At 46.0% G+C, this 20,916-nt stretch overlaps 1 protein-coding gene across 1 annotated transcript; it reads right to left on the bottom strand.

The window, feature by feature from the left end:
* Positions 1 to 675: 675 nt before the first annotated feature.
* On the bottom strand, positions 676 to 13,351 carry LOC123158596 (probable protein NAP1). Its single transcript, XM_044576509.1, has 24 exons — positions 13,118 to 13,351; positions 12,592 to 13,018; positions 12,443 to 12,517; positions 11,315 to 11,395; positions 11,152 to 11,232; positions 10,964 to 11,046; positions 10,337 to 10,421; positions 9,826 to 9,951; positions 9,601 to 9,708; positions 9,330 to 9,374; positions 9,107 to 9,249; positions 8,653 to 8,785; positions 8,272 to 8,376; positions 8,113 to 8,191; positions 7,805 to 7,998; positions 6,868 to 7,013; positions 6,448 to 6,529; positions 6,222 to 6,332; positions 5,760 to 5,885; positions 5,562 to 5,677; positions 5,379 to 5,475; positions 3,975 to 4,972; positions 3,534 to 3,743; positions 676 to 1,464 (listed from the first exon to the last, which is right to left on the bottom strand). Exons 2-24 carry the CDS (start codon positions 12,958 to 12,960, stop codon positions 984 to 986), a joined length of 4,074 nt encoding a protein of 1,357 aa, XP_044432444.1. The 5' UTR covers positions 12,961 to 13,018; positions 13,118 to 13,351; the 3' UTR covers positions 676 to 983.
* Between the last annotated feature and the right edge of the window lie 7,565 nt (positions 13,352 to 20,916).

Below are 20,916 nucleotides of genomic sequence, written 5' to 3' on the forward strand. Positions count from 1 at the left end.
CCCGATTTCCACAACAAGTCCACTGCAGCGTCACCAGCGACCTGCGTTCTGCACCAAGCTCCGCCTTCCGCAGACACGCCGCACGCACGCAGCCTCGCGCTCCTCCGACGCACGCACCACCGCATCCCATCACTCCTTCAGTCGCGCGTACACCGCAGCCCGGCGCTCCTTTAGCCACGCGTGCGCAGACAACCGAAAGCCAGGCCCTCAACCGAGCGCGCACGCACCACCGAAGCACCCGTCCTCCTCCGTCGCGCGCACACGAGGCCCGCACCACGACCTCCGCTTTCTCCCGTAGCGTGCATATGTGGCGAGCGAGGAGGAGAGGATGTGGAGGGGATTAGGAAGAGGGCAAGGAGGGCGAGAGAGGATTGGGAGAGACAGCGGCGCTCTCGGCCCCACCCATGCGATATCATGTCGTGGGCGAACGACGAACGGTCCCGACAACAAAACACCTGGTTGCGATCGCGCGCCTACGCCTTATCGGACGGCTGTCCACGCGAGTGCTCGCGACGGCAAACGAGCAGCCGTGCACTTTTTAGCATTTAGGTTATTTGTACTAGCAGTTCGGCTCATTAGTTAATCCATCGTTCAAGGAGATATATCACTAATATAGTTTGTAGAAGACCGCAAAATGCTCATATTATTACATAATTAAAAACAGTTGACAGAAAATTAGCAAAACCGCAATTTTACAGTAAACATATACTAGGACATTTTTTCACACGCAAGTCGGCTCAGATCAGTTTTCTGCTGACAGTCAAGCCTGAGTACCAACAAATATTACACACACGATTACATAGGTTACAAGAGCACTAGGTACATGTACATACATCTCCCTCTGATGTCAAGCAATTAAAAAGCTACTGCAAAAGAATGGCCGTCTGCTCTAGCAAGATTCCATCGGCTCAGTACTAGATACAGCGCTTGCACTTTTGTGAAGGCAAGCACACAGAATGGTCCTGTAGTGAAAAAATGAAGGGCTATTTGTAGGACAGAGGGCCAGATCTTGACACAGCAAACCTTTGTAGTGAGCCGGCACCATGGCTTCCAGAGCTTGAACCCTCGACGAACTTCGCTTTCCTGCTTGCACCGTAGTCGAGTGGCCCGGAACGCCTCATACTTCGTAGCTGCCTCTCTCCGGTTCTTCGGTCCACTTCATAGCCGTCGTCGTGCTGGGAGCCAGATGAGCTGTGGTAGCCCGACTCGTAAGTGTGCGACCTGGGTGTTGTGTCCGATCGGTTCGGCCTCATTGATGGGGAAGCATGTGCCAGAGAAATCAGAGGCGACTGCCTTGGGGATGGCTCCGTTGGTTCTGAACCCATTTGTGAAGCTCCGTACAGCTGGTGATAGATCGAACGCAGGATGGTGTAAGGTATGTGAGCTTCTAAGGTGCTCCTTGGGAGGTACGGGGACAACTCACAGAGTTGATCAAGGAATATTAGCTTTGGAACGATGTGTGGTCTGCATTAAGATCATATAAAACCATCAAAAGTCGGCAAGGATCGGTTGTAAGCACATTGTGACCAACACAAACCACCAAACCATTAGCACACTGAAAATCTCGTTTGTCATGGTCAATAAATAGCATTTGAAACCAGGAAATCAAGAACTTCCTGCCCTCCAAAGCAATTGGAAGCAAAAACCTCACCTACCTAGATTGTATTTAACGTACTATCAGATAGCAGTGATCTGATTAGCTTTTGCATAAATGATTCTACTTAGGATTAGAACATGCATTAAAAAAAGTGTATCACCATCATTTTGGGCAGCATACCAGCAGCACCGATAACTATATATCTCCCGTTCCCCTCCCGAGTCGCCCCGCGCGCGACCGGGAGGAAACCCTAGCCGCCGCCGGCCGGGTCCCCCCTCCCTCTTCCCCTCTCCCCTCGCCGCCGCCAGAGGGCGCGGCCAGGCGAAGCCTGGTCGTCGCCGGCGGCGGCGGGGAGCTCCTGTCCCCTCTCGCGTCGGGCTCGGGGCGGGCCGAGGCCGGCGGGCCAGGGTGCCCCGCTTGACGTCGGGCGCGGCAGCGCGGCGGCGCGACGGGCGTCGCGTGGAGGGGCGTGCTTGGGGGCGGGATGCGGTGCCCTCGACCGGATCTGGCCCTCCGGGCGGCCCCCTCTGCCTTGGCCGTCCTGGCTGGGGGAGGTGGCGGCGCAGGTGTGGTGGTGTGTGCGGCGGCGCAGGTGGTGCGGCCGGTGCGCTGGCCGATTTGGTGGCTGCGTGCCCGGCGGATTCAGTGCCAGGAGTCCGGCGGGCGGCGCGGGATGGGCAGTGGCCTGGTGTTGCTGCTGCTCCGGCCGTGGAGAGTTCCACGGTAGCTTGGCAAGTCGGCTGCGGCGGCGGCTGGCATGTTTCGGCGTCGGTTCGTCCGTAGGCGGCGTGCGGCGGCCTTCGATTCCTCTCCCCGTCGCCCGCGCTCCACTTCCGTCGATGGACGGGGCTTCTCCCAGCCGTGGTCCATCGCCCGTCTCGCGCCCGGCAGCAGGACCGCGCTCGTCTCGCGCCCGGTAGCAGGACCGCTCCCGTCTCGCGCCCGGCAGCAGGACCGCGCCCGTCTCGCGCCCGGCAGCAGGACCGCGCCCGTCTCGCGCCCGGCAGCAGGACCGCGCTAGTCTCGCGCCCGGCAGCAGGACGGGCCGATGGCGGCTGGTTGGGGGCAGCTCAGGGGTGCGAAAGGTGGGGCCTTTCCACCCGTCTCTATAGGTGGCGTGGCGCTGGGTAACTGGTGAGGTGGCGTCGAGGTCTTGGATGCCGGGGCGGCGGCCCTGGTGGTGGTGTCACGGTGCTCTTGGGCAAAGCCCGTGCCTGGGTGCTGCCTTGTGACCATGGTCGTGTGGGCGGCATGGTCACCGGGGTGTGGCGTTCGGTGGCGGTGAGTATTAGCCGGGGTGAAAACCTGTTCTATCTTCGGACGGACCGGCGGCGGCGAAGCTCGTTCCCTTCCTGAAGGCGTCGCCGCGGCCATCATTGCGCGTCGTGTTGCTCCAGGGGAAACTCTGACTCTCGGGTCGGGCGGTGGCGACGCTCCGGTGTCGTATCCTTCCTGAAGGCACCGCCTCGGAGCCCACGGTTCGTCATATGCGGCTTCATCTCTTCGCGGTGGCGTGTTCACGGTCGAGGACCCGGCTGCTCTTGTAGTGCTTGGGGTGGTGTTGCTGCGCTCAGCGCTTATGTATCTTGCCTCGGGTGTGTGCGTGTGTTGTGGTGGCGTGCGTTTGTACCGGGTTGTTGTTGGTCGTTGCTTTATATATAAAGCGGGGCGAAAGCCTTTTTCGGTACCAGCAGCACCAAACGATAAGCAATATGCGAGTGTCTGGCTTTACACCTAGTATAGGTGCTACATCCAGTAAACCGTCAAACATGACTAGAATTCAACCAGATTCCAGCACCAGTACTTGTATGACAATCCTAGCCAACCAAATGACGTGCGCACCAATTGACACGAAACAAGAGCACTAGATGTCTAATGTAAATCCATTTTACCTAGGATTGACTTTGAGACAAATAGGACAGATAAAGCACATTACCTGCTACTGTCATTCCATGAATCCAGGACGATCCCAGCAGATAATTTCACATACAGTTGCATAGCAGATTTAATATTTGATTCAGCTGAGGCACGGCTCAGCAATTCAGTCTCTTGAAGCTCATCTGTATGCCCATTTGAAAGAGAATTTATTCGCTGTTCCTTCGCCAGCCTAGTGTATTCACTTCCTCCAACCACAGCACTAACACACCTGTGCAAACACAAGAGGGTAGTCATAGCTTAATAGCCTCTACTATGCAAGAACATTGTAAAATGTAACCAATATGAACCTACGAGAATCCTTAGGAAATTAGCCTTGTACTACTACATGTTAATCATATTATCGATGGAATGGGATATACATATTCTAGTTTCCAGGGGGGGGGGGGGGGGGGAGCCCTGCTGGAATCATACGAAACCAATAGGAATCATTTTTATTTACCTTGCTAGGCAGTGCAAATTGTTACTGAAACCACCTGTATTGACATCATAAACAGCACTGCTCCACATATTGGACACCATAAATGCAGAACAAAGATATGGAAGTAGGATCCAAGAATTATCACTAGCAGAACTAGATTCTGCCAGAATTGAATGCACCCACTCGGCGTCATGTTTGTCACCAACACCAACACTGCTTGCAACCCTTCTCAATCTAATGATCTCATTTTTATCAGGCACCTCATCTGGCAACTGCATAGTCAATCCCTTGAGTAGAGAATATATAAGAGGTACTTTCTCTTTGAGGACTGCTCCGACAGCTTCTACCAACAGCTGACGGAAAGTTATTGCCTGCCCTGCCTGGATACAGAAGTCGGCCAACGCTTCAATATCAATTATCTGCCTTAGATTTGCATCTCTTTCAATCCTATCACCAGAATTTACACTTCCGGCCAGGCCTTCTAATGCATCACGATTCGACCTCAGTGCTGAATCGATACAATTTAACAGAGCAGAAGTATGTTCCCTTAGCATCTTATCCATTTTATCTATTCCATAACCACCAAAAAGACGAACAAGTGCTTTGAGTTCTCTTTTATCTGTAAATGATTCCGCTAAATATCCACCACCAATGGGCTGTGAGCTCCTGAAGCAACTATGAGTTGCATCAAAAACAACTCCGGTCCGAGATGCATCTCTTACTATGTTCTCGATGTACCAACTACATATTATCTCTATGGCAGATCCTCCTCCATTTGTCTCTACTGGTCTCTCAGATACTTGCAGGTTTGAGAACAGCCCAGTAAAACTTTCTGCTAGGAGCACTTCCCGTATACCTTCAGTAAGGTCCATACTGATATGCTGCTCTGCCAGATGGATGATGCTTAGGTGTCTTCTTAGGAGAGATTCTATGATTGATGGTCGCTGAAGGCAGTTATCAGTTCGAATCATGCTATGAAACCTTCTCCTGAAATTTCCTATGATGCAGTCTCTCATGTACTGTGAAATATGAAGTACAAAAAGTAAGTCAAACAAGGACACTTCCATATCTGCTGTCAGAAATAAATAACAGAAGCAATATTTTTTTATTCTGGAAACAAAGACAAACATTAAGATAACCCTACAGAACAAGATAGTATTTGTATTATGAGATCAGTTTCTTTTTCATCTCAAGATTATTATGTTACAGGAGAATAATAATATCACAGGTATCTTCACAACAACAACAGAAAGGCTACTGTAGAAGTGTAGAGTAAAGATAGACTGTCACATCAAAATCTCCTTCGTTTCAACCATAAAAAGAGACAACTCAAGCACGTCTTTGGTGTAAGAAGAAGTGATAAATGATGTGTGTACTGTCGGTTAGCAAAATAAACAAAAATAGAGAAGCATAAATTGTACAGACCTCCCGGAGAACAAAAACATGGTTGAGAACACAAATAGGCTCCATGTCATTTAGCACAGAACATAGACTTGTCAGCCTTTGCATAGCAGCTTCCAGCCTGTTTCCATACATCAACAATTAAAGTTGAAGTTACGGAAACCCCATAGTATTCAAATAATGATAGGAAGTAGCAAACTGACTGACATCTTAACTGAAGAACTATTATCAGGATAGCTCTCATTCCCTGGTGCTGATAACCCTGGAACAGCTTTGACTCTTGTTACATTATTCAATCGTAGAGCTGCTTGTTCCGGCGAAAGCTGAAGAGTTTGGAAGTGAGGGTGTTAAGTAAGGAGCCTACATAAAGCTGAAACTATCAATATGAGCTCAGAAATTCTCTACCTGCATCTCCAGTGAGCCAAATCCACCTTCTGAATCAAGAATATTTATCAAACCTTCCAATCCACCCATGATAGACTCAATAAGAGATTCAACATATGAGATAGAATCTCTGCCAATCTTGTTAACCTGTTATAATATTCAGTAGTCAATATTTCAGAAAAGAGAGGTGTGGTGCATATAGTAATGGAATCTTAGCATACATTAGAATCATTGTAGAACTGTGTATGGAATTATTGATGTCCATGACAATCTAAAGTCTATGTATCAGAACAGGTAAGTTGCTCGCTTTTGTATCAACAAGTAAGGCACTATTAAGGCCCATCTGTTGAAGCAAAGATCCACTGTGATGGTGGCCTTATCCTTTCACAATTCGTCATAGCTGGCCATTTTGCAAAAGCGCATCTTCACATTGTATTAAGCATCATAATACTGCACAATAACATAATGAACTGAAATACAAACCTCTTCAGGAATAATTGCAGAAGCACATTCTGGAAAACTGCAAGCTGCTCCGAGCCATGCACAACAGTGTTGTGGACGGCCTTCTGGACCAAACATTGTGTTTCTGAAGACCTGCAAAATTCCAGCAAAATTCAACTAGTTAACGCCAAAAAAGTAAAGCTACTTGGAAGGAAAGAAAATTGCAAATATAATAATAGCATGGCAAATGTAAGCAAAATACACTTACAGTTGTGAGATGCTGATGATAAAAGTACAGTTTTTTAAGACTTCCATGTTTGGAAAGTTGGCTCTCAAGTTCGTCCACACATCTGTAGAAGAAGTTCATTCTAGTGAGATACAGCTTTGCAGAAGAATTAGATCTCAGCATCTGCATTTCTTGTGGAAGGAACTAGCAAATTTACTACCAAAAGATTAGTACCAGAGCAACACGAAGATGGATGGGTGTTAGGAAAAAACAGCTATTACCATATTATGTGGATTAGCACTAGCTTGTCATGATTATTAAATTATTTGTAGCAGTGAAAGAGATTCAGATAATTCAGGAAAATTATGGCATTCCCGTAAGTATTATAGTTAGCTAACAAAAATTGCAGCATCTTTGTCAAGATATTGAATTATTCAATTCAAAACGGCAACTTTCGACCACCTTGACCAACTGTATGCAGCATTGCCTTCTGAGACCAGGCCCTCCTTCCCGGTAGACATGGTAGCCTTCTCCAAGTGCCTTATATTTATAGAGGATCGTGAAGATGTGACAATCATCAAAATGGATAGCCAGTGCTTGCGCAAATCCTGCACCGTCGGATTAATAAGTTTGACAAATCCTATAATTAAACTCTCTGAAATATTTAGCATATGTATGCATACAGTTAGTTACACTGGTTTCCTTGCCAAAGTTGCAAGTAATGATATTCCACTTGTTAATCTATTAAATGATCCGTATAATAGTTATGAAAAAGTGCACCAATCACCTAGCCGCTCCCCCATGCACAGCTCTCTGTTTAGAGTTGTGTCTCTATTGCTTTTTAGGGTTTACAGCAAGCAGTGGATAATGGTGTGTATTTTCACCATTTATTTACATACAATGATCAGGATGTACTCAACCAACCCAGGAAAACATGATTAAAATGATAAGACCATTAACAGATAAAAAAGGGGGAAATAGTTATCTGCAAATGAGAAAAATGTGCTCAAAGACAAGCATGTGAGCTTTCTATGCGCAGATCACAACAACAGGACTCTAGGAGAAAACTATACTGTCGGCATGTATGTTGAAGTGGAGTCCATTAAATTCATGCCCACTAGAAAATATTGAAGCATAAGCAGACATAAAAACTGGAAAAAAATTGTCAGGACACTGAAACTTTCTGATTGTGCGGCAAGTTGGTTATTTACTCCAACTGCAAGTGTGCGGAAAAACTAGTAACAGAAAACTGAACACAAAATTGTGTGTCTGCAAGTATGTGTCTGCATGTTTGTGTATGTGTTCATCAATTATACAAGTTAAACTTTAATAGCGTTACCCTGTTAGCCCATGTGGCCAACCTGCATAATTAACAAAATGACGTCACAAAAACACTTACAGTTAAGTCACAAGTAATAGCAGGGACATTCTCCCCCTGAGGTTTTGGAATGTTCTCCAGACAATGGAGAACTTGCTGGAACAGGCCCTTCAGTGTAGCATCTAGATCAAGAGCAACCATGCCTGGGGTACCAAGTAAGAACCGTATTCTTCCAGCACAAGATGATAAGTACGATAACGCATAGCCTTTTATTGCTGCAAAGATAACAAAGTAAAGAATGTGATAAGGATCACTGTCTTATATGTAAGTTACACTGAAAAGGGAGGCAAGGGGAGGGGGACTCAAAACAGAAACAGGTCTGGCAGAACCTGCTATATATTTACGGACCAGGCAACAAAGTTTGCCCATTCCATCTAATATGAAACCAATGGTTGGGTCAGTTGCATCCTGAAAGATTTTATGACGAAGTTAGAAAGGAAGGAAACAAAGGTTGAGGCCTCCAAGACAAAATAAGTAAAATCACTAACAATGTCAACAGTTCTCCCTCGAGTAGATTTTGATGATGCAATCCCTACGTGTTGGAAGTACCAAACCACCTCACATTGTGCCAAAGCAAGAGCAGAAAATACCATCTGCAAGAATTTCGGGGTCATGAGATTATCACTGACAACTGGCCTGAATTTAGCTCATTTTTATATAGACCCTTTATAAATCCAGTTAATTCGTATAGGCTTTCATCCTAAGGAACAATTCTTGGCTTCTCTCAATCACCAAGACACGGAATTGTTAACACTCGAATAGACTAATATCAAAAACAGCGTCAAGATATCGTTCAATGTTAATATCAGAAATATGGTATATTTCCTTTGCAAGCTTATGTGTTACGACACAGAGAGAAGGTACCAAACCTGTATATTAGGCGCCAGGAGGCTAGGTTGATCCGTGAAAAACAATACCATCCTTCCAACTTCCTGCTTAAGAAGAATTCTCCTTTCATGATGTATAGCATCACATGCCACCAATGCTTGCTCGTGCACTTCCCTGCAGGAAGTCGACACAGCAGAGAGATAGGTGTGAGGAAAAAGGAAATGCTAGGAGGGAGGAAATCTTTACTTGGGAAGAGAAAATGATCCCCTGGGGAAGAAGGTCAAAACAGTCCACCAAAATATTTTGCCTCTTATGCAAAGAGGATCTATGGACTTGTGACAAACGGAAACAAACAGGAATATGCAAAGAGGATGTCATCTTGTGAAAGATGGTAAATGCCTCAAATTACGCCAAATCCCTTTCTGTTTCAAGCTATCTCAGAGCAGAGGTAAAAGTAGACAAGATGAGATCATGAGATTGTGAAGAACGACATACGTTAACATCTTCTCAACCTGCTTTGCAATATTGTATTCCATATCAGCTTCCTTTTGTTTAGTACGTCCAGATTTAGCCATTCTCTTTGATTCTAAAACTTTTGGAAGGACATAATGTTGATAATTCTCGTGAAGTAAGATGTACTACAGAAACAAACGAAAGCTCAAATTATTATATCAAACAACAAAAACTAACAGTAGCCATCACATGAACTTTGATTCACCTCATCTCTGAACAGAGGGAGTACTAAGTTCTCTTTAAGAACAACCTGAATAATACAAAAAAAATGTTTATAAGATGCTAAGACACAACATAAGTAGTATCATGATAAAGTTCTCTAGACAAATAAGATGAAGTCTGTGCCAGTGTGAGTGAGTATAAGGTGGCAGTGGCACAAATGCAAAACCATGAAATGTCATATCAACTTTCAGTTCGCATGTGTCCAGCACATTTTAGAAACACAACAAATAACAGAAGAAGAGCATAGAATGTACCATCGCAACATCTATACTGGTCACCCGAAGTAGTTCATCAGGGCAAACAAGATATCCAAGAAGAACCCATTCACGATATGACGTCACATTAGCCAGATCTTGGGCCCTCTGGCAAGAAACAGAATGATGTTATGACTCTAGTTTAAATACCTATTCTTTTATTGTATTTGGCCACAAGGAAAGTGCAAGTATTCATTTCTAGTCAATGTCAATGAAACAACTAACCATGGGATGAGCAGAGTTCGTAAGGATGTCAGGATACCGCGGATGAAATGGACTGAGGAATCCTTCATTTCTTAACTTTTTTGTATCAGTTGAAAGAAAGATAATTGGGCCAACAGCCTCTAGAACCTGAGGAGCAAAATAATTTAGTCAAAGCGTGTAAAAGAGTCAACACAAAGTAACACATATGTGCAAAATAAAATCAAATGCTGAACACATTGACGGAAAGAATGACGGCTAACATGAACAAATCACGAAAGAACCTAACCAAACAGGACATATAATATATCAAAACAATTAGCCTTACAGATATGCTAAACAACCCTGACTGCCACTCTAAAACAGTATCTGCAATGCCTTTCACAATCATGGACTTGTAACCTTAGTGATAGAAGAAGTCCTTATTGAAAAATTTGATAGAAGAAGTACACTTGCATGGTGAACATTTTATAGTAACTCGTGAAGCTTCACTTCCTAGTTATTATTATTGGAATGTACAAGCAGATGGTATCACCTCGCCAATACGCGGGCTCACAAAATTTAGATCCTCATGCAATCCCTTGACAGGTGGATCATAAGAATCTACAAACTGAACCAATCTGTGTATAATAAAATAATAAAAATTAGTGAAAAGGTGACTAAAAAGGAATTTTGCTCAGTTAGCATGACAGATTTGGTGAAACGGACCCACAATAAATGTCACTGAGATCCAATTCAATAGAAAATTAGCAAGTGCATAAGTTGCATTCTTAACCATCATAAGATTAATATATTGAAAAACAAGCACCGCTAATGATTTGTAAAAAGATTCATACGTGTACAGTTGCAGATAAACTACAGAAGTGTCAGCACCTCAGGACTGAGAAGTTAGTACATTCTGGCTTTCAAATTTTGAATTAAATTACTGCTTTGCCAACATGTTGTTTTTAACTTTAGAAGTAATCAATTATCATGCACAGGTACAATATTTGAGCAATTATAAAGTTTATATATATCCTGTATGTAGTACAACAATATTAGCATGTGAACCAAACAAATGATTTAAGCCAATTAGGAAACAAATACGGCATATAGAAAAAGGCTTTGAAAGGTGGTGAGCACTTGTATTTACTAGTACAACTTAGTACCCTTACCACCTTACCGATGATAAAACTCACAATCACGTCCACCCTTTAGCATGACGTGCAAGATGTTGTAAACCTGGAGGATCATCTTTCTTGGTATCTGTGAATTAGAACACTAGGCAGTTGTTACTGCAGACAAAACAGGTACAGAATATCCGGAGCCATTACATATTTCAATCAAGGATGGGATTAAGGTTATAATTACCTTGTCCGAGAAAAGGTTGACTCTCACAAATGAGCAAATTAGATCCATAAAAGCATGAAGAATTAAAGAGTTCTGATGGGGCTGTGAAAAATAGTGCAAATGCCATTATTTACAGATGCAGAGATGATAAGAAGTTACTTTGACCAAGACTGTGTTTCCTTACCAGCAATGTTATGACCGTACTACTTAGATCCAAAATTAGTCGCAGAACTTGTTCACGAAATTCCAGCAAATCAAGAAGCAGCTAGTGGTGTGAAAATCAAAATAAAATTAGTCAAATGTGAAAATAAGAATAAAAGTATACTGCATTTGAGCATTGTCTTTTTTTCAATGTAAAAAATGCAATATAATGTAGTATATTATTGTACTAAAGATCAATTTCCTCTTTACATATTATTCTGAAATAGAATAGTTAACAGAATATAGCACCATTTTCAAGATGATACTAACTTGTAGTTGGATCGCACTACAAGAGACGTGTCCATCCAGGACAGCAGCAAGCTTTTGCAGGCATTAATTAGCGAGTAGTTTGGCTCTTACGTTTGCGGTCTGAATTGTGTTAGGAAACTTGTGGTTGCAAGTTGCAACTCCTTTATAAGGAGAGGATCATAATCAATGAAAAGGCAAGCAATAGGGTTATCATCTGTCTACTACCTCGTGCTTCTCCCCTACGCCAGCACCCCTCTCCTATGTGCATGCTATTCTAGACACCACTGCATCTACCGCAGCTAGCTGGCGGTGAGGCTACAAGCTAAAGCAGCCTGTTCACCACAACTATCTCCTGAGATCTTGTACTGGTCATGATAATTCCAGTTACGGAAGCAACCAAAGTTTGACCAGTATTTTGGAAGACTTTTGGAAATCATCAAGGTAGCTCAAAACTTCTCCATATTTTGTATGGTTATTGATTGAAGGTCAAGGAGATTTAGGGGCAATCGACATAATTATGGTACCAAAAAATACTCTAGTGGAGCATTGGTCTCATCTCTGACTAATACACTGGAAAATAATAAGGACTTAAGGAGGTTGGAACTATATACCTATGTCAATGTAATTCCATTTTTACAAGTCCCAACGAGGATGCCCGATTACAGGAGTGCGAATACAGTTATAAAGCCCTATGTCAATGTAATTCCAGTTTTACAAGCCGGGGCAGCCTTAGGTCATATATATATAAAACAAAATTTATCCTACCAGACCGCAGCACTTAATTGATACATCAACAAAACAGAACAAAACTTGTTTACCCTGCTGATACAATTAATTGTTAATCTCGGTAGTTGGCGCATACCATGATCCATTGCTCTAGGTTTTGCATGTAACCTTCCGCGTTTTCATTCAAAGCATCAAGAGCAAACTTGTCTACCTGAAAAAGCATAGTGCCATAAGATTGAGCAAATTCCAGGTTGAGAGAATACATCCGGGTGTCGAGACACTTGCCTTTTCAAGCTGCAGCTTGTTGGGATGCTCAGGAAATTTCTTGGACAAGGTGATGCAAATTTTCGGGAAATTCGGCATAACACCAGTTTTCCAAAATGCCTCCGAGAAGGTGTGCGTGTTTGGATCTGGGTAGTCCAGGATACTGTTGAGCCTGTACATCTTGGCCAGCAGCCCTTCCGCGACCTTGGAGAGCTGAACCACTGGCTCCATCTGAAGGTGCCTCTGGCCACTCGACGAGGGTTGAGGCCCGTCGACGCCCATGGTCCTCCAGCTTGCTGACGCTGAGGGAGAAGACTCCTCGGCGGTCAGGTATTCCGACCACCGGGGCACGCTGTCCACCTCCTTGGATTTGAACGAAACGTGCGCCATCTCCTGTTGGGAGGGCAATTGCCGGTCGGCCGCGCCTGCCACCGAGGTTTCTGCCGAACTGGCTCCGATTACCAAAACCTTGTCATGAATTATGCGTTTTCCTTTAGGAGATCCAGGCTCCAACAAATCCGTTGGAAGAGCAAGCGAGCGAGCTCACCTGGGAGACGCACGCCTGTACGGAGGCCGGTGGCTTGCTCAGTGGAGCGGAGATCTCGCCGCCATTGCGAAGAAGCGGCTCCGTCGCTCTCGGGTGGCTCTCCTCTGCTTCTCCTGAATGGGGGAGCAGTACGAGCAGTACAGCGACCTTACCCTTCTTTTACCCTTTTTTTTATGCTTCGTCTTTACTCTAAGCATGACTCGAAGGACCGTGGGCCCGAAGTTCTTGACTGTGTTTGGTGGGTGGCAGGGGGCATGACAAGGCCCGGATCTCACACTAGCCTGCAGTAGAAGGATTTTTTTTGAGAGTACACCAAAGACGCGCCATACTTTTATAGAAGGAAGAATAAGGGCGTGTTCGGTAGCCCTCCATGGCCAAAAAATCCTCAACTCCAACGCTACGAATCCAGTGCCAGCTTCTCGCCATCGATCCCGGAGTCATCGATCCGTTCGGCGTCACCGCTTCTCGGTCGCACCAGGAGCGAACCTGAAGCCCACAAAATTATCGCTTTGTGGCCCAGCAAGAGCAGGCCGGTAATCCAAAGGGTTGGAAAAAGATGGACTGGGCCAAAGGCCTGGTGGCGGACAGGAGGGCAATGGTGCGGGGAGCGACGACTCGTGATACTGGCAGCGAACCGGTACGAGAAGGATTCACTTGGCGGTGGCAGGGACTAGTAATTATCTCTCAGCTCTGACTTCCCAGTTTTGGAGGAGCTGTGATTTCCCAACTCCACGACTCCACAAAATTTGTACTACGTTTTTAGCCAGCTTCTCTCGTCTAAATCCTGGAGTGGAGCCATTCGGTTGGACTCCTGGCTGGGAGTTTGAGGAGTTGGGAGTTAGAGGAGTACCGAACACGCCCTAAATATAATTACAAGAAACTGGAAAGAAATGTGGACATCCCCTCAATTCAAACTCACTCAACACCTAAAAATCCACGAAGCTACACTCACACAAAATGTTGTAGGCCACCCACACCAACACCTGCCCGCCACCTTTCCTCGATCTCTTCTAAGATCAAGCATCTAAGATCATGTGTCGTCTTGACCTGGTTCGCCCTGTTAAACACTTGTGCGTTACGTTGCTTCCATACTTGCAGCGGAAGGATAATTTCAACCCCGCGGGTCCACAAACCCAAACCCTCCCCCTTCCCTCCTCCGGACGTTGCCCGTATAGAAAACGCCATCCAATCGGAATCTTTAAAACCAGGCCGAATGTTCAGTTGTCCACCATCTTTCAAATACAGCTCGTATGTGAGGCGAATATGGAACGTGTAGACGCGTCCGCCTCGTCCGATCCGATAGGCCGAACCCATCTCAAATCTCTTCAAATTGTCCCTAACCCTAGCCCAACTTGCTCTCTTCCCCTCCTCTCTTCTGCCTCGTCCACACCGCCTCTTCCATACCTTCATTACCATCGCCAGCCCACGGTGCCGCCACCACCATCCCCAAAACCCCTCTTGGGGTTCCTTGCCGCCCGGACACGATCGCCGGTACATCCTACTGCTCCGGATATATACCTCACACTCTTATGTGTTCCACGAGATGTCCAAGCTATTTTTTTATTTTTCTCATTTATAGGAAAACAGTGGATTTGCCTCGTTCAGACACCGAAGTTGTTGAAATGATGTTGATGAAGAGCATCTAGGAAAAAATGGTGAAGCAAGCGGAGCATGTTTTTAAATTTAAGGGTTCAATAAGCGGCGGGAGAGTTGTTCCCTAGGAGAGTACATGAGAGAACAAGTTGTCGGGGACACATATTTTTTTAGACAACTGGAGCATCAAGACGTTTCCCAGGTACGCTCAATTCAGTTGATTGCATGCACTGGCAATTGAAGAACTGCTCAGTTTTCCGCAGGCAGTACCAAGGTCACACCAAAGATGTCACCATCATACTTGAAGCAGTGGTATCATCAAACGACTTGTGGGTTTGGCATGCCTGGTTATCATAGCAACATCAGTGTGCTCCTGATCTCCACTGGAACGACACTGCCAACAGGCACAACTATAAGATGGGGTACTACCTTGCTGATGGTATCTGTCCTCACTGGGCAATGTTTGTGAAGGCTAAATACGAGCCCTGAGGTAACAAACAATGTATCTTTGCACAAATGCAAGGAAGTGCTAGGAAGGATGTTCGCTGGTGTTATGAGAGGGCATCGAAGTGTTCCAAGCTCATTGGGGTATTGTTCGAGGATCTATGATGATGTGGGAACCGGGGACATTGTGGCAACTGATGACATGTTGTGTAATATGGCACCAAGTGATTGTGGATAATGAGGGCGAAGGGGCGGCAGATACGTCTCAAACGTATCTATATTTTTTATTGTTTCGTGATATTATAATATCACTTTTATATACTTTTTATACCAAATTATATTATTTTTTGATTGACCTACTAATTTAGTGTCCAATGCCAGTTCATATTTTCTGCATGTTTTTGATTTCGCAGCAAATTAATATCTACGAAGGTCAAAATAACTTGCCAATTTAATAAGTTTTTTTCACGCAATGAAGAACCTAGGAAGCTTCGGGGGAGATCGAGAGGAGTCACAGGGAGCGCACATGGCCACCTAGCAGACCCTGGCGGTAGGGCGCGCCCCTAGGCCATGTGGGGCCCACCTACATCACCTTACGCTGATTCCACCGCCACAAACTCCTACAAATATCGAAACCATCCGCCGTATTTTTAGAAGAATTTTACCACTACTACAAGTTTCTGTTTCGCAAAGATCAAATATGGATGCATGTTCCGGAGCTCTACCGGAGGGGGAATCACTACTGGAATCAGGGAATTTGCCATCAGCCAGTTCTTTGTCATCTGCTAAGCTAGCAGACGACAAAGAACTGGCAGATGGCAAAGATACAATTTGCCATCAACCAATTCTTTGTCGTCTGCTAGCGGACGACAAAGAATCTTTGTCGTCCGCTAGCAGACGACAAAGAGATGAGTGGGTCCATTTTAGGCCAGCGTTGTAACGGCCCACCCCTCCTCTTTGCCGTCTGCCAGCGGACGGCAAAGAGCCAAAAGGCGGATGATAAAGAGGAACCTAGCTAATGGCCGTTCCCCCCGGCCCCACCCCACCTAGCTAACGGTCAACCCCGCCCAACCCCCCTCTCTCTCCCCTCACCTCACCCACGCGCCACCCCTGTAGCCTGAGCCGCCGGCGGCCCACGCCACCCCCGGAGCCCGAGCCGCTGCTGGCCAGCCTCGCCCCCTCGGAGCCCGCCCCGCCGTCGGCCCGCCCGCCCGCCCCGCCTAGGGGACCCAGGCCACGGCGGCCGCCTTGGCCCGCCCCATCGCCAGAGCCGCGCCGCCCCGCCCCGCCGCCGGAGCCGCACCGCCTCGCGTCGCCCCTCCCCGCGGCCTTCCTCCACTGCCCCCTCCCCATGGCCTGCCTCCACCGACCGACCTCGCCGGAGCTAGGTGAGTTCTTGTCCTCTGTATTTTCTATTTTTTCTGTTTTTTAGATTTAGTTTAGTTTAGTTTAGTTTAGGTTTAGATTTAGATTTAGTTTAGTTTAGGTTTTTTTTTCTGTTTTTTAAGAAGAAAGATGAAAAAAGGAAGTAGAAGAAGAAGAAAAGAAGGAAGAAGAGAAAGAAGAAGAAGAAGAAGAAGAAGAAGAAGAAGAAGAAGAAGAAGAAGAAGAAGAAGAAGAAGAAGAAGAAGAAGAAGTAGAAGAAGATGATGAAAAAAAAGAAGTAGAAAACATAGAAAAAGAAAGAAAAGAAGGTCGAGGGTTGAGGGGTTGAGGGTCGAGGGGTCGAGGGTCGAGGATCGCCGAGGGGTCGGGGCAAGGGTTGAGGATTGACGAGGGGTCGAGGGTCAAGGATCGCCGAAGGGTCGAGGGGTCGAGGATCGAGGGTCAAGGGGTCGAGGGTCGAGGATCTCTGAGGGGTCGAGGGTCGTCGATGGGTCGCCGAGGGGTCGAGGGTCGAGGATCGCCGAGGGGTCAAAGGGGTCGAGAGTCGAGGGGTTGAGGGTTGAGAAACGAGCAGTGTGAATTGTTTTTTTACAACTCGGCGGTGCATCCTGTTGTAAATATTTAGTAGGTTGATGGCAAAAACAATAATGCTATGTTACTCGTCTTTGGATTTAAATGTGAAGTGATTTCGTCGCTACGAGGGTTTGGTATTCGACGAGCTCCGCCCCTGCGTTCGTGGGTGAGCACAAAGGACATCTCCTCCTCCCCCCTTAATTATTTGCTTTGTTTTGGTCTTCGTGCCAATGAAACTTGCTAGCTATAGGTGTCTTCAATCGTCAGTATGTGTGACCAGTATACGTCTCCTATTCGAAAGGGTTACATTTATAAATATGCATGCATTTGCATATTTATAACCGTGATTATTTTAAATTGTCCAACGTTATCCATGGGCAACCCGATTATGTGTAGATTGGGTTCGTTTTCTCATATGCTCTGCTCTGAATCCGATGCATAAATTTCGTCAGTGCCTCCCTGTTGTTCTCCGGATACACACCCTCTCTGTTTATTGCAGAGACATGTATCAGGAGAACAGCGGGGAGGTGCTGCCAAAATTTTGCGTCGGATCCGGAGCAGAGCATGGGAAAACGAACCCAATCTACACATACTCGGGCGGGATTAGGACCTATCTTTACTTATTATAGTGTAGGTTGCATGGACGTAATAAAATTGACAAACTAGATTAACTGATGAATATATACATGGTGAATTATATATTTATTTCTTGTGTGTCCAATAGCTAGGCAAGATGAGTGATCGTGCGTGGATGTACACCGGTCACACTAGTCAGAAAGACATGGTCAATTAAGGATTAACAAAAACCAAGGGGTTTGTGAGAGCCGCATTTGCAAATGGCCAGAAGAAAACTTGGTGCCCCTATGTCCGGTGCGACGATTGGCACAAGAGGACGGAGAAAGAAACGGGAAAACACCTGCAGAAGAGTGGTTTTACGCCCGGTTATACGGTGTGGACATTTCATGGTGAGTTTGCCCAACGTGCCAGAGCTGAGGTTGTTCGTCGTCACACCGACGATCATGGTACCGGGATGGAAGACATGGTGCAAGACTTTGATGATGCTCGGGATTCAAACAATGAGATGGATGAATCTGCAAAGGCCTTCAATGAAATGTTGGAGTCTTCAAAATGTCTCTCCACGAGCACACCGAGCTTTGTCAGCTGGATGCCATCTCACAAGTAATGGCTTGAAGGCTCAATTCAACTTGGGCAGAGAATGCTAGGACGCGATGATGACAGTATTTGGACGCTTTCTACCCAAAGGCCATGTAGTGCCTGCAAACCTATACCAGTCGGACAAAATCCTCTGTGCACTTAAGATGCCCTACGAGAAGATACATGCCTGTGAGAAAGGATGTGCCTTATTTAGGCTTGAGTATGCAGGCTTGAACTATTGTCCCATTTGCAAGTCTTCCAGGTATGTTGTGGTAGACAACAATATGGGTGAGAAGATGCAGACCAAAATCCCCGTTAATGTTCTTCATTATTTGCCAACCGTACCAAGACTTCAACGTATTTTTATGGTTGAAGAGACGGCAAGACAGATGGCATGGCACAAAATGGGCAAAAGAACCAAACTAGATGCAGATGGGAATCTGATGCTGGTACACACATCGGATGGTTCTGCGTGGAAGCACTTCGATGCATTACATGAGCAAAAAATGGCAGATCCAAGGCATCCTCGAGTCGCCATCAGCACAGATGGGTTCAATGTGTTTGGTTTGACTGCAACCCAATACAGTTGTTGGCCCGTATTTGTCATTCCACTCAATCTCCCCCCCGGACAGATTATGCAAAAGAAAGAACATTTTCCTGACGTTGATAATTCCAGGTGTCGGTGTCAAAACCGGCGGATCTCGGGTAGGGGGTCCCGAACTGTGCGTCTAGGCGGATGGTAACAGGAGACAAGGGACACGATGTTTTACCCAGGTTCGGGCCCTCTTGATGGAGGTAAAACCCTACGTCCTGCTTGATTAATATTGATGATGTGTGTTACAAGAGTAGATCCACCACGAGATCAAGGAGGCTAAACCCTAGAAGCTAGCCTATGGTATGATTGTTGTTCGTCCTACGGACTAAAGCCATCCGGTTTATATAGACACCGGAGAGGGCTAGGGTTACACAGAGTCGGCTACAATGGTAGGAGATCTACATATCCGTATTGCCAAGCTTGCCTTCCACACCAAGGAAAGTCCCATCCGGACACGGGACGAAGTCTTCAATCTTGTATCTTCATAGTCTTGGAGTCCGGCCGATGATGATAGTTCGGCTATCCGGACACCCCCTAGTCCAGGACTCCCTCACCAGGGCCCAACTATGTGGGGAAGAATATGAATGTGTACATGCAGCCATTCAGGGTGAATTGCAAGAAACTTGGCATAATGGGTTCAAGACATATGATGCCGCTAGCAAACAAAAAGTCATAATGCGTGTCTGGTACATGTACTCGATGCATGACTTGCCGGCGTATGCGCTATTCGTTGGCTGGTGTGTGCATGGAAGGTTCCCGTGCTCCACATGCAAGGCGGCTCTTCAGTTTCGTTGGTTGTAGGTGGGTCGCAAGTTTTCTTGCTTCGTCTTGCATAGACAGTTCCTGGATCCTCGCCACAAGTTCAGGAAAGACAAGAAGAACTTCATCAAAGGTAGAATTGTCAAAAACTCTGCATCACCTGCGTTGACAGGCCAATAGACCCTGGATCAATTAAACGCTCTTGAGCCAGATCCAGAGCGTCCAGGGTATTTCAAGGGGTATAATTCGGAACACGCCTGGACTCACAAGACATGCTTGTCAGATCTGCCTTACTTCAAAGACCTCCTTTGCTCACACAACATCGACGTGATGCACATAGAAAAGCATATCACCGAGGCCCTTTTTGGTACATTGTTCGGCATAGAGGGGAAGTCCAAGGATAATACTAAGGGTATAGTCGATCATGAGGCGTTATGTGATAGACCATTACAAAACATGCAAGAGCCGAAAGGAAAGCAGAATTGGACGAAGCCAAAGGCATGGTTCAATCTTGGAAGGTGTAAGTGCATCTAGTGCCACCCCTAGTTGGTTTTGGAGTATTGACGACAAACATGGTTGAGGGACTAATGTGTTTGTGAGAATTGTAGGATAACATAGGTAGTAGTCCCTCATTGATTCAGTTTACCTACCAGAGATGACCCCCCAAAATGTATGAAGACATTGAAGACAATGGTGGTTCGTGAAGACATTCACGTTGAAGATAATGATGATGAAGACATTCACTTGAAGACTATGGAGTGCGAAGACATAGCTTCTTTCGTAGTTTCCTTTTCTTCTTTCTTGAGTCATAGGAACCACTGCACTGTTAAGTGGGGTCCAAGTGAACAAAGTCAGATGACTGAAGTGATGCTCAACCAAAATCCTATGTTTTCCAGCGAAGACAACGAGAGCAAACCTTATCCAGACTTGGATGAGTTAGCTTTTCTTGTAGCCCAAGCCAAGCTACCACGTGTGTTTGAAATCCGACCATTGGACACATGTCAGTTCCTTAGTGACCAAGGGTCATTTCGGACATATCATGTTGGGTTGCCTCCTGGCTATAAATAGTCCACCCCCTACACCATAAATTGGTGGCTACTCAGAGTTAGTGAACGGCTTTTGTCGTTTGAGAGCAACCCACCTCCGAAGCCTTTGAGAGAGAGAGATCCTTGCGAGGACAAAGCCCAAAACACCTAGAGCCAAAGAGTATTAGGCATCACTGAAGTCTTTCTGTCCGCGTGACCTGAAGACTTGTTACACTTTAGGACTGTGCATCCTCCAATCGGTTAGGCGT

This window comes from Triticum aestivum, chromosome 7B (assembly GCF_018294505.1).
Source record: "Triticum aestivum cultivar Chinese Spring chromosome 7B, IWGSC CS RefSeq v2.1, whole genome shotgun sequence".
NCBI lineage: Eukaryota > Viridiplantae > Streptophyta > Magnoliopsida > Poales > Poaceae > Triticum > Triticum aestivum.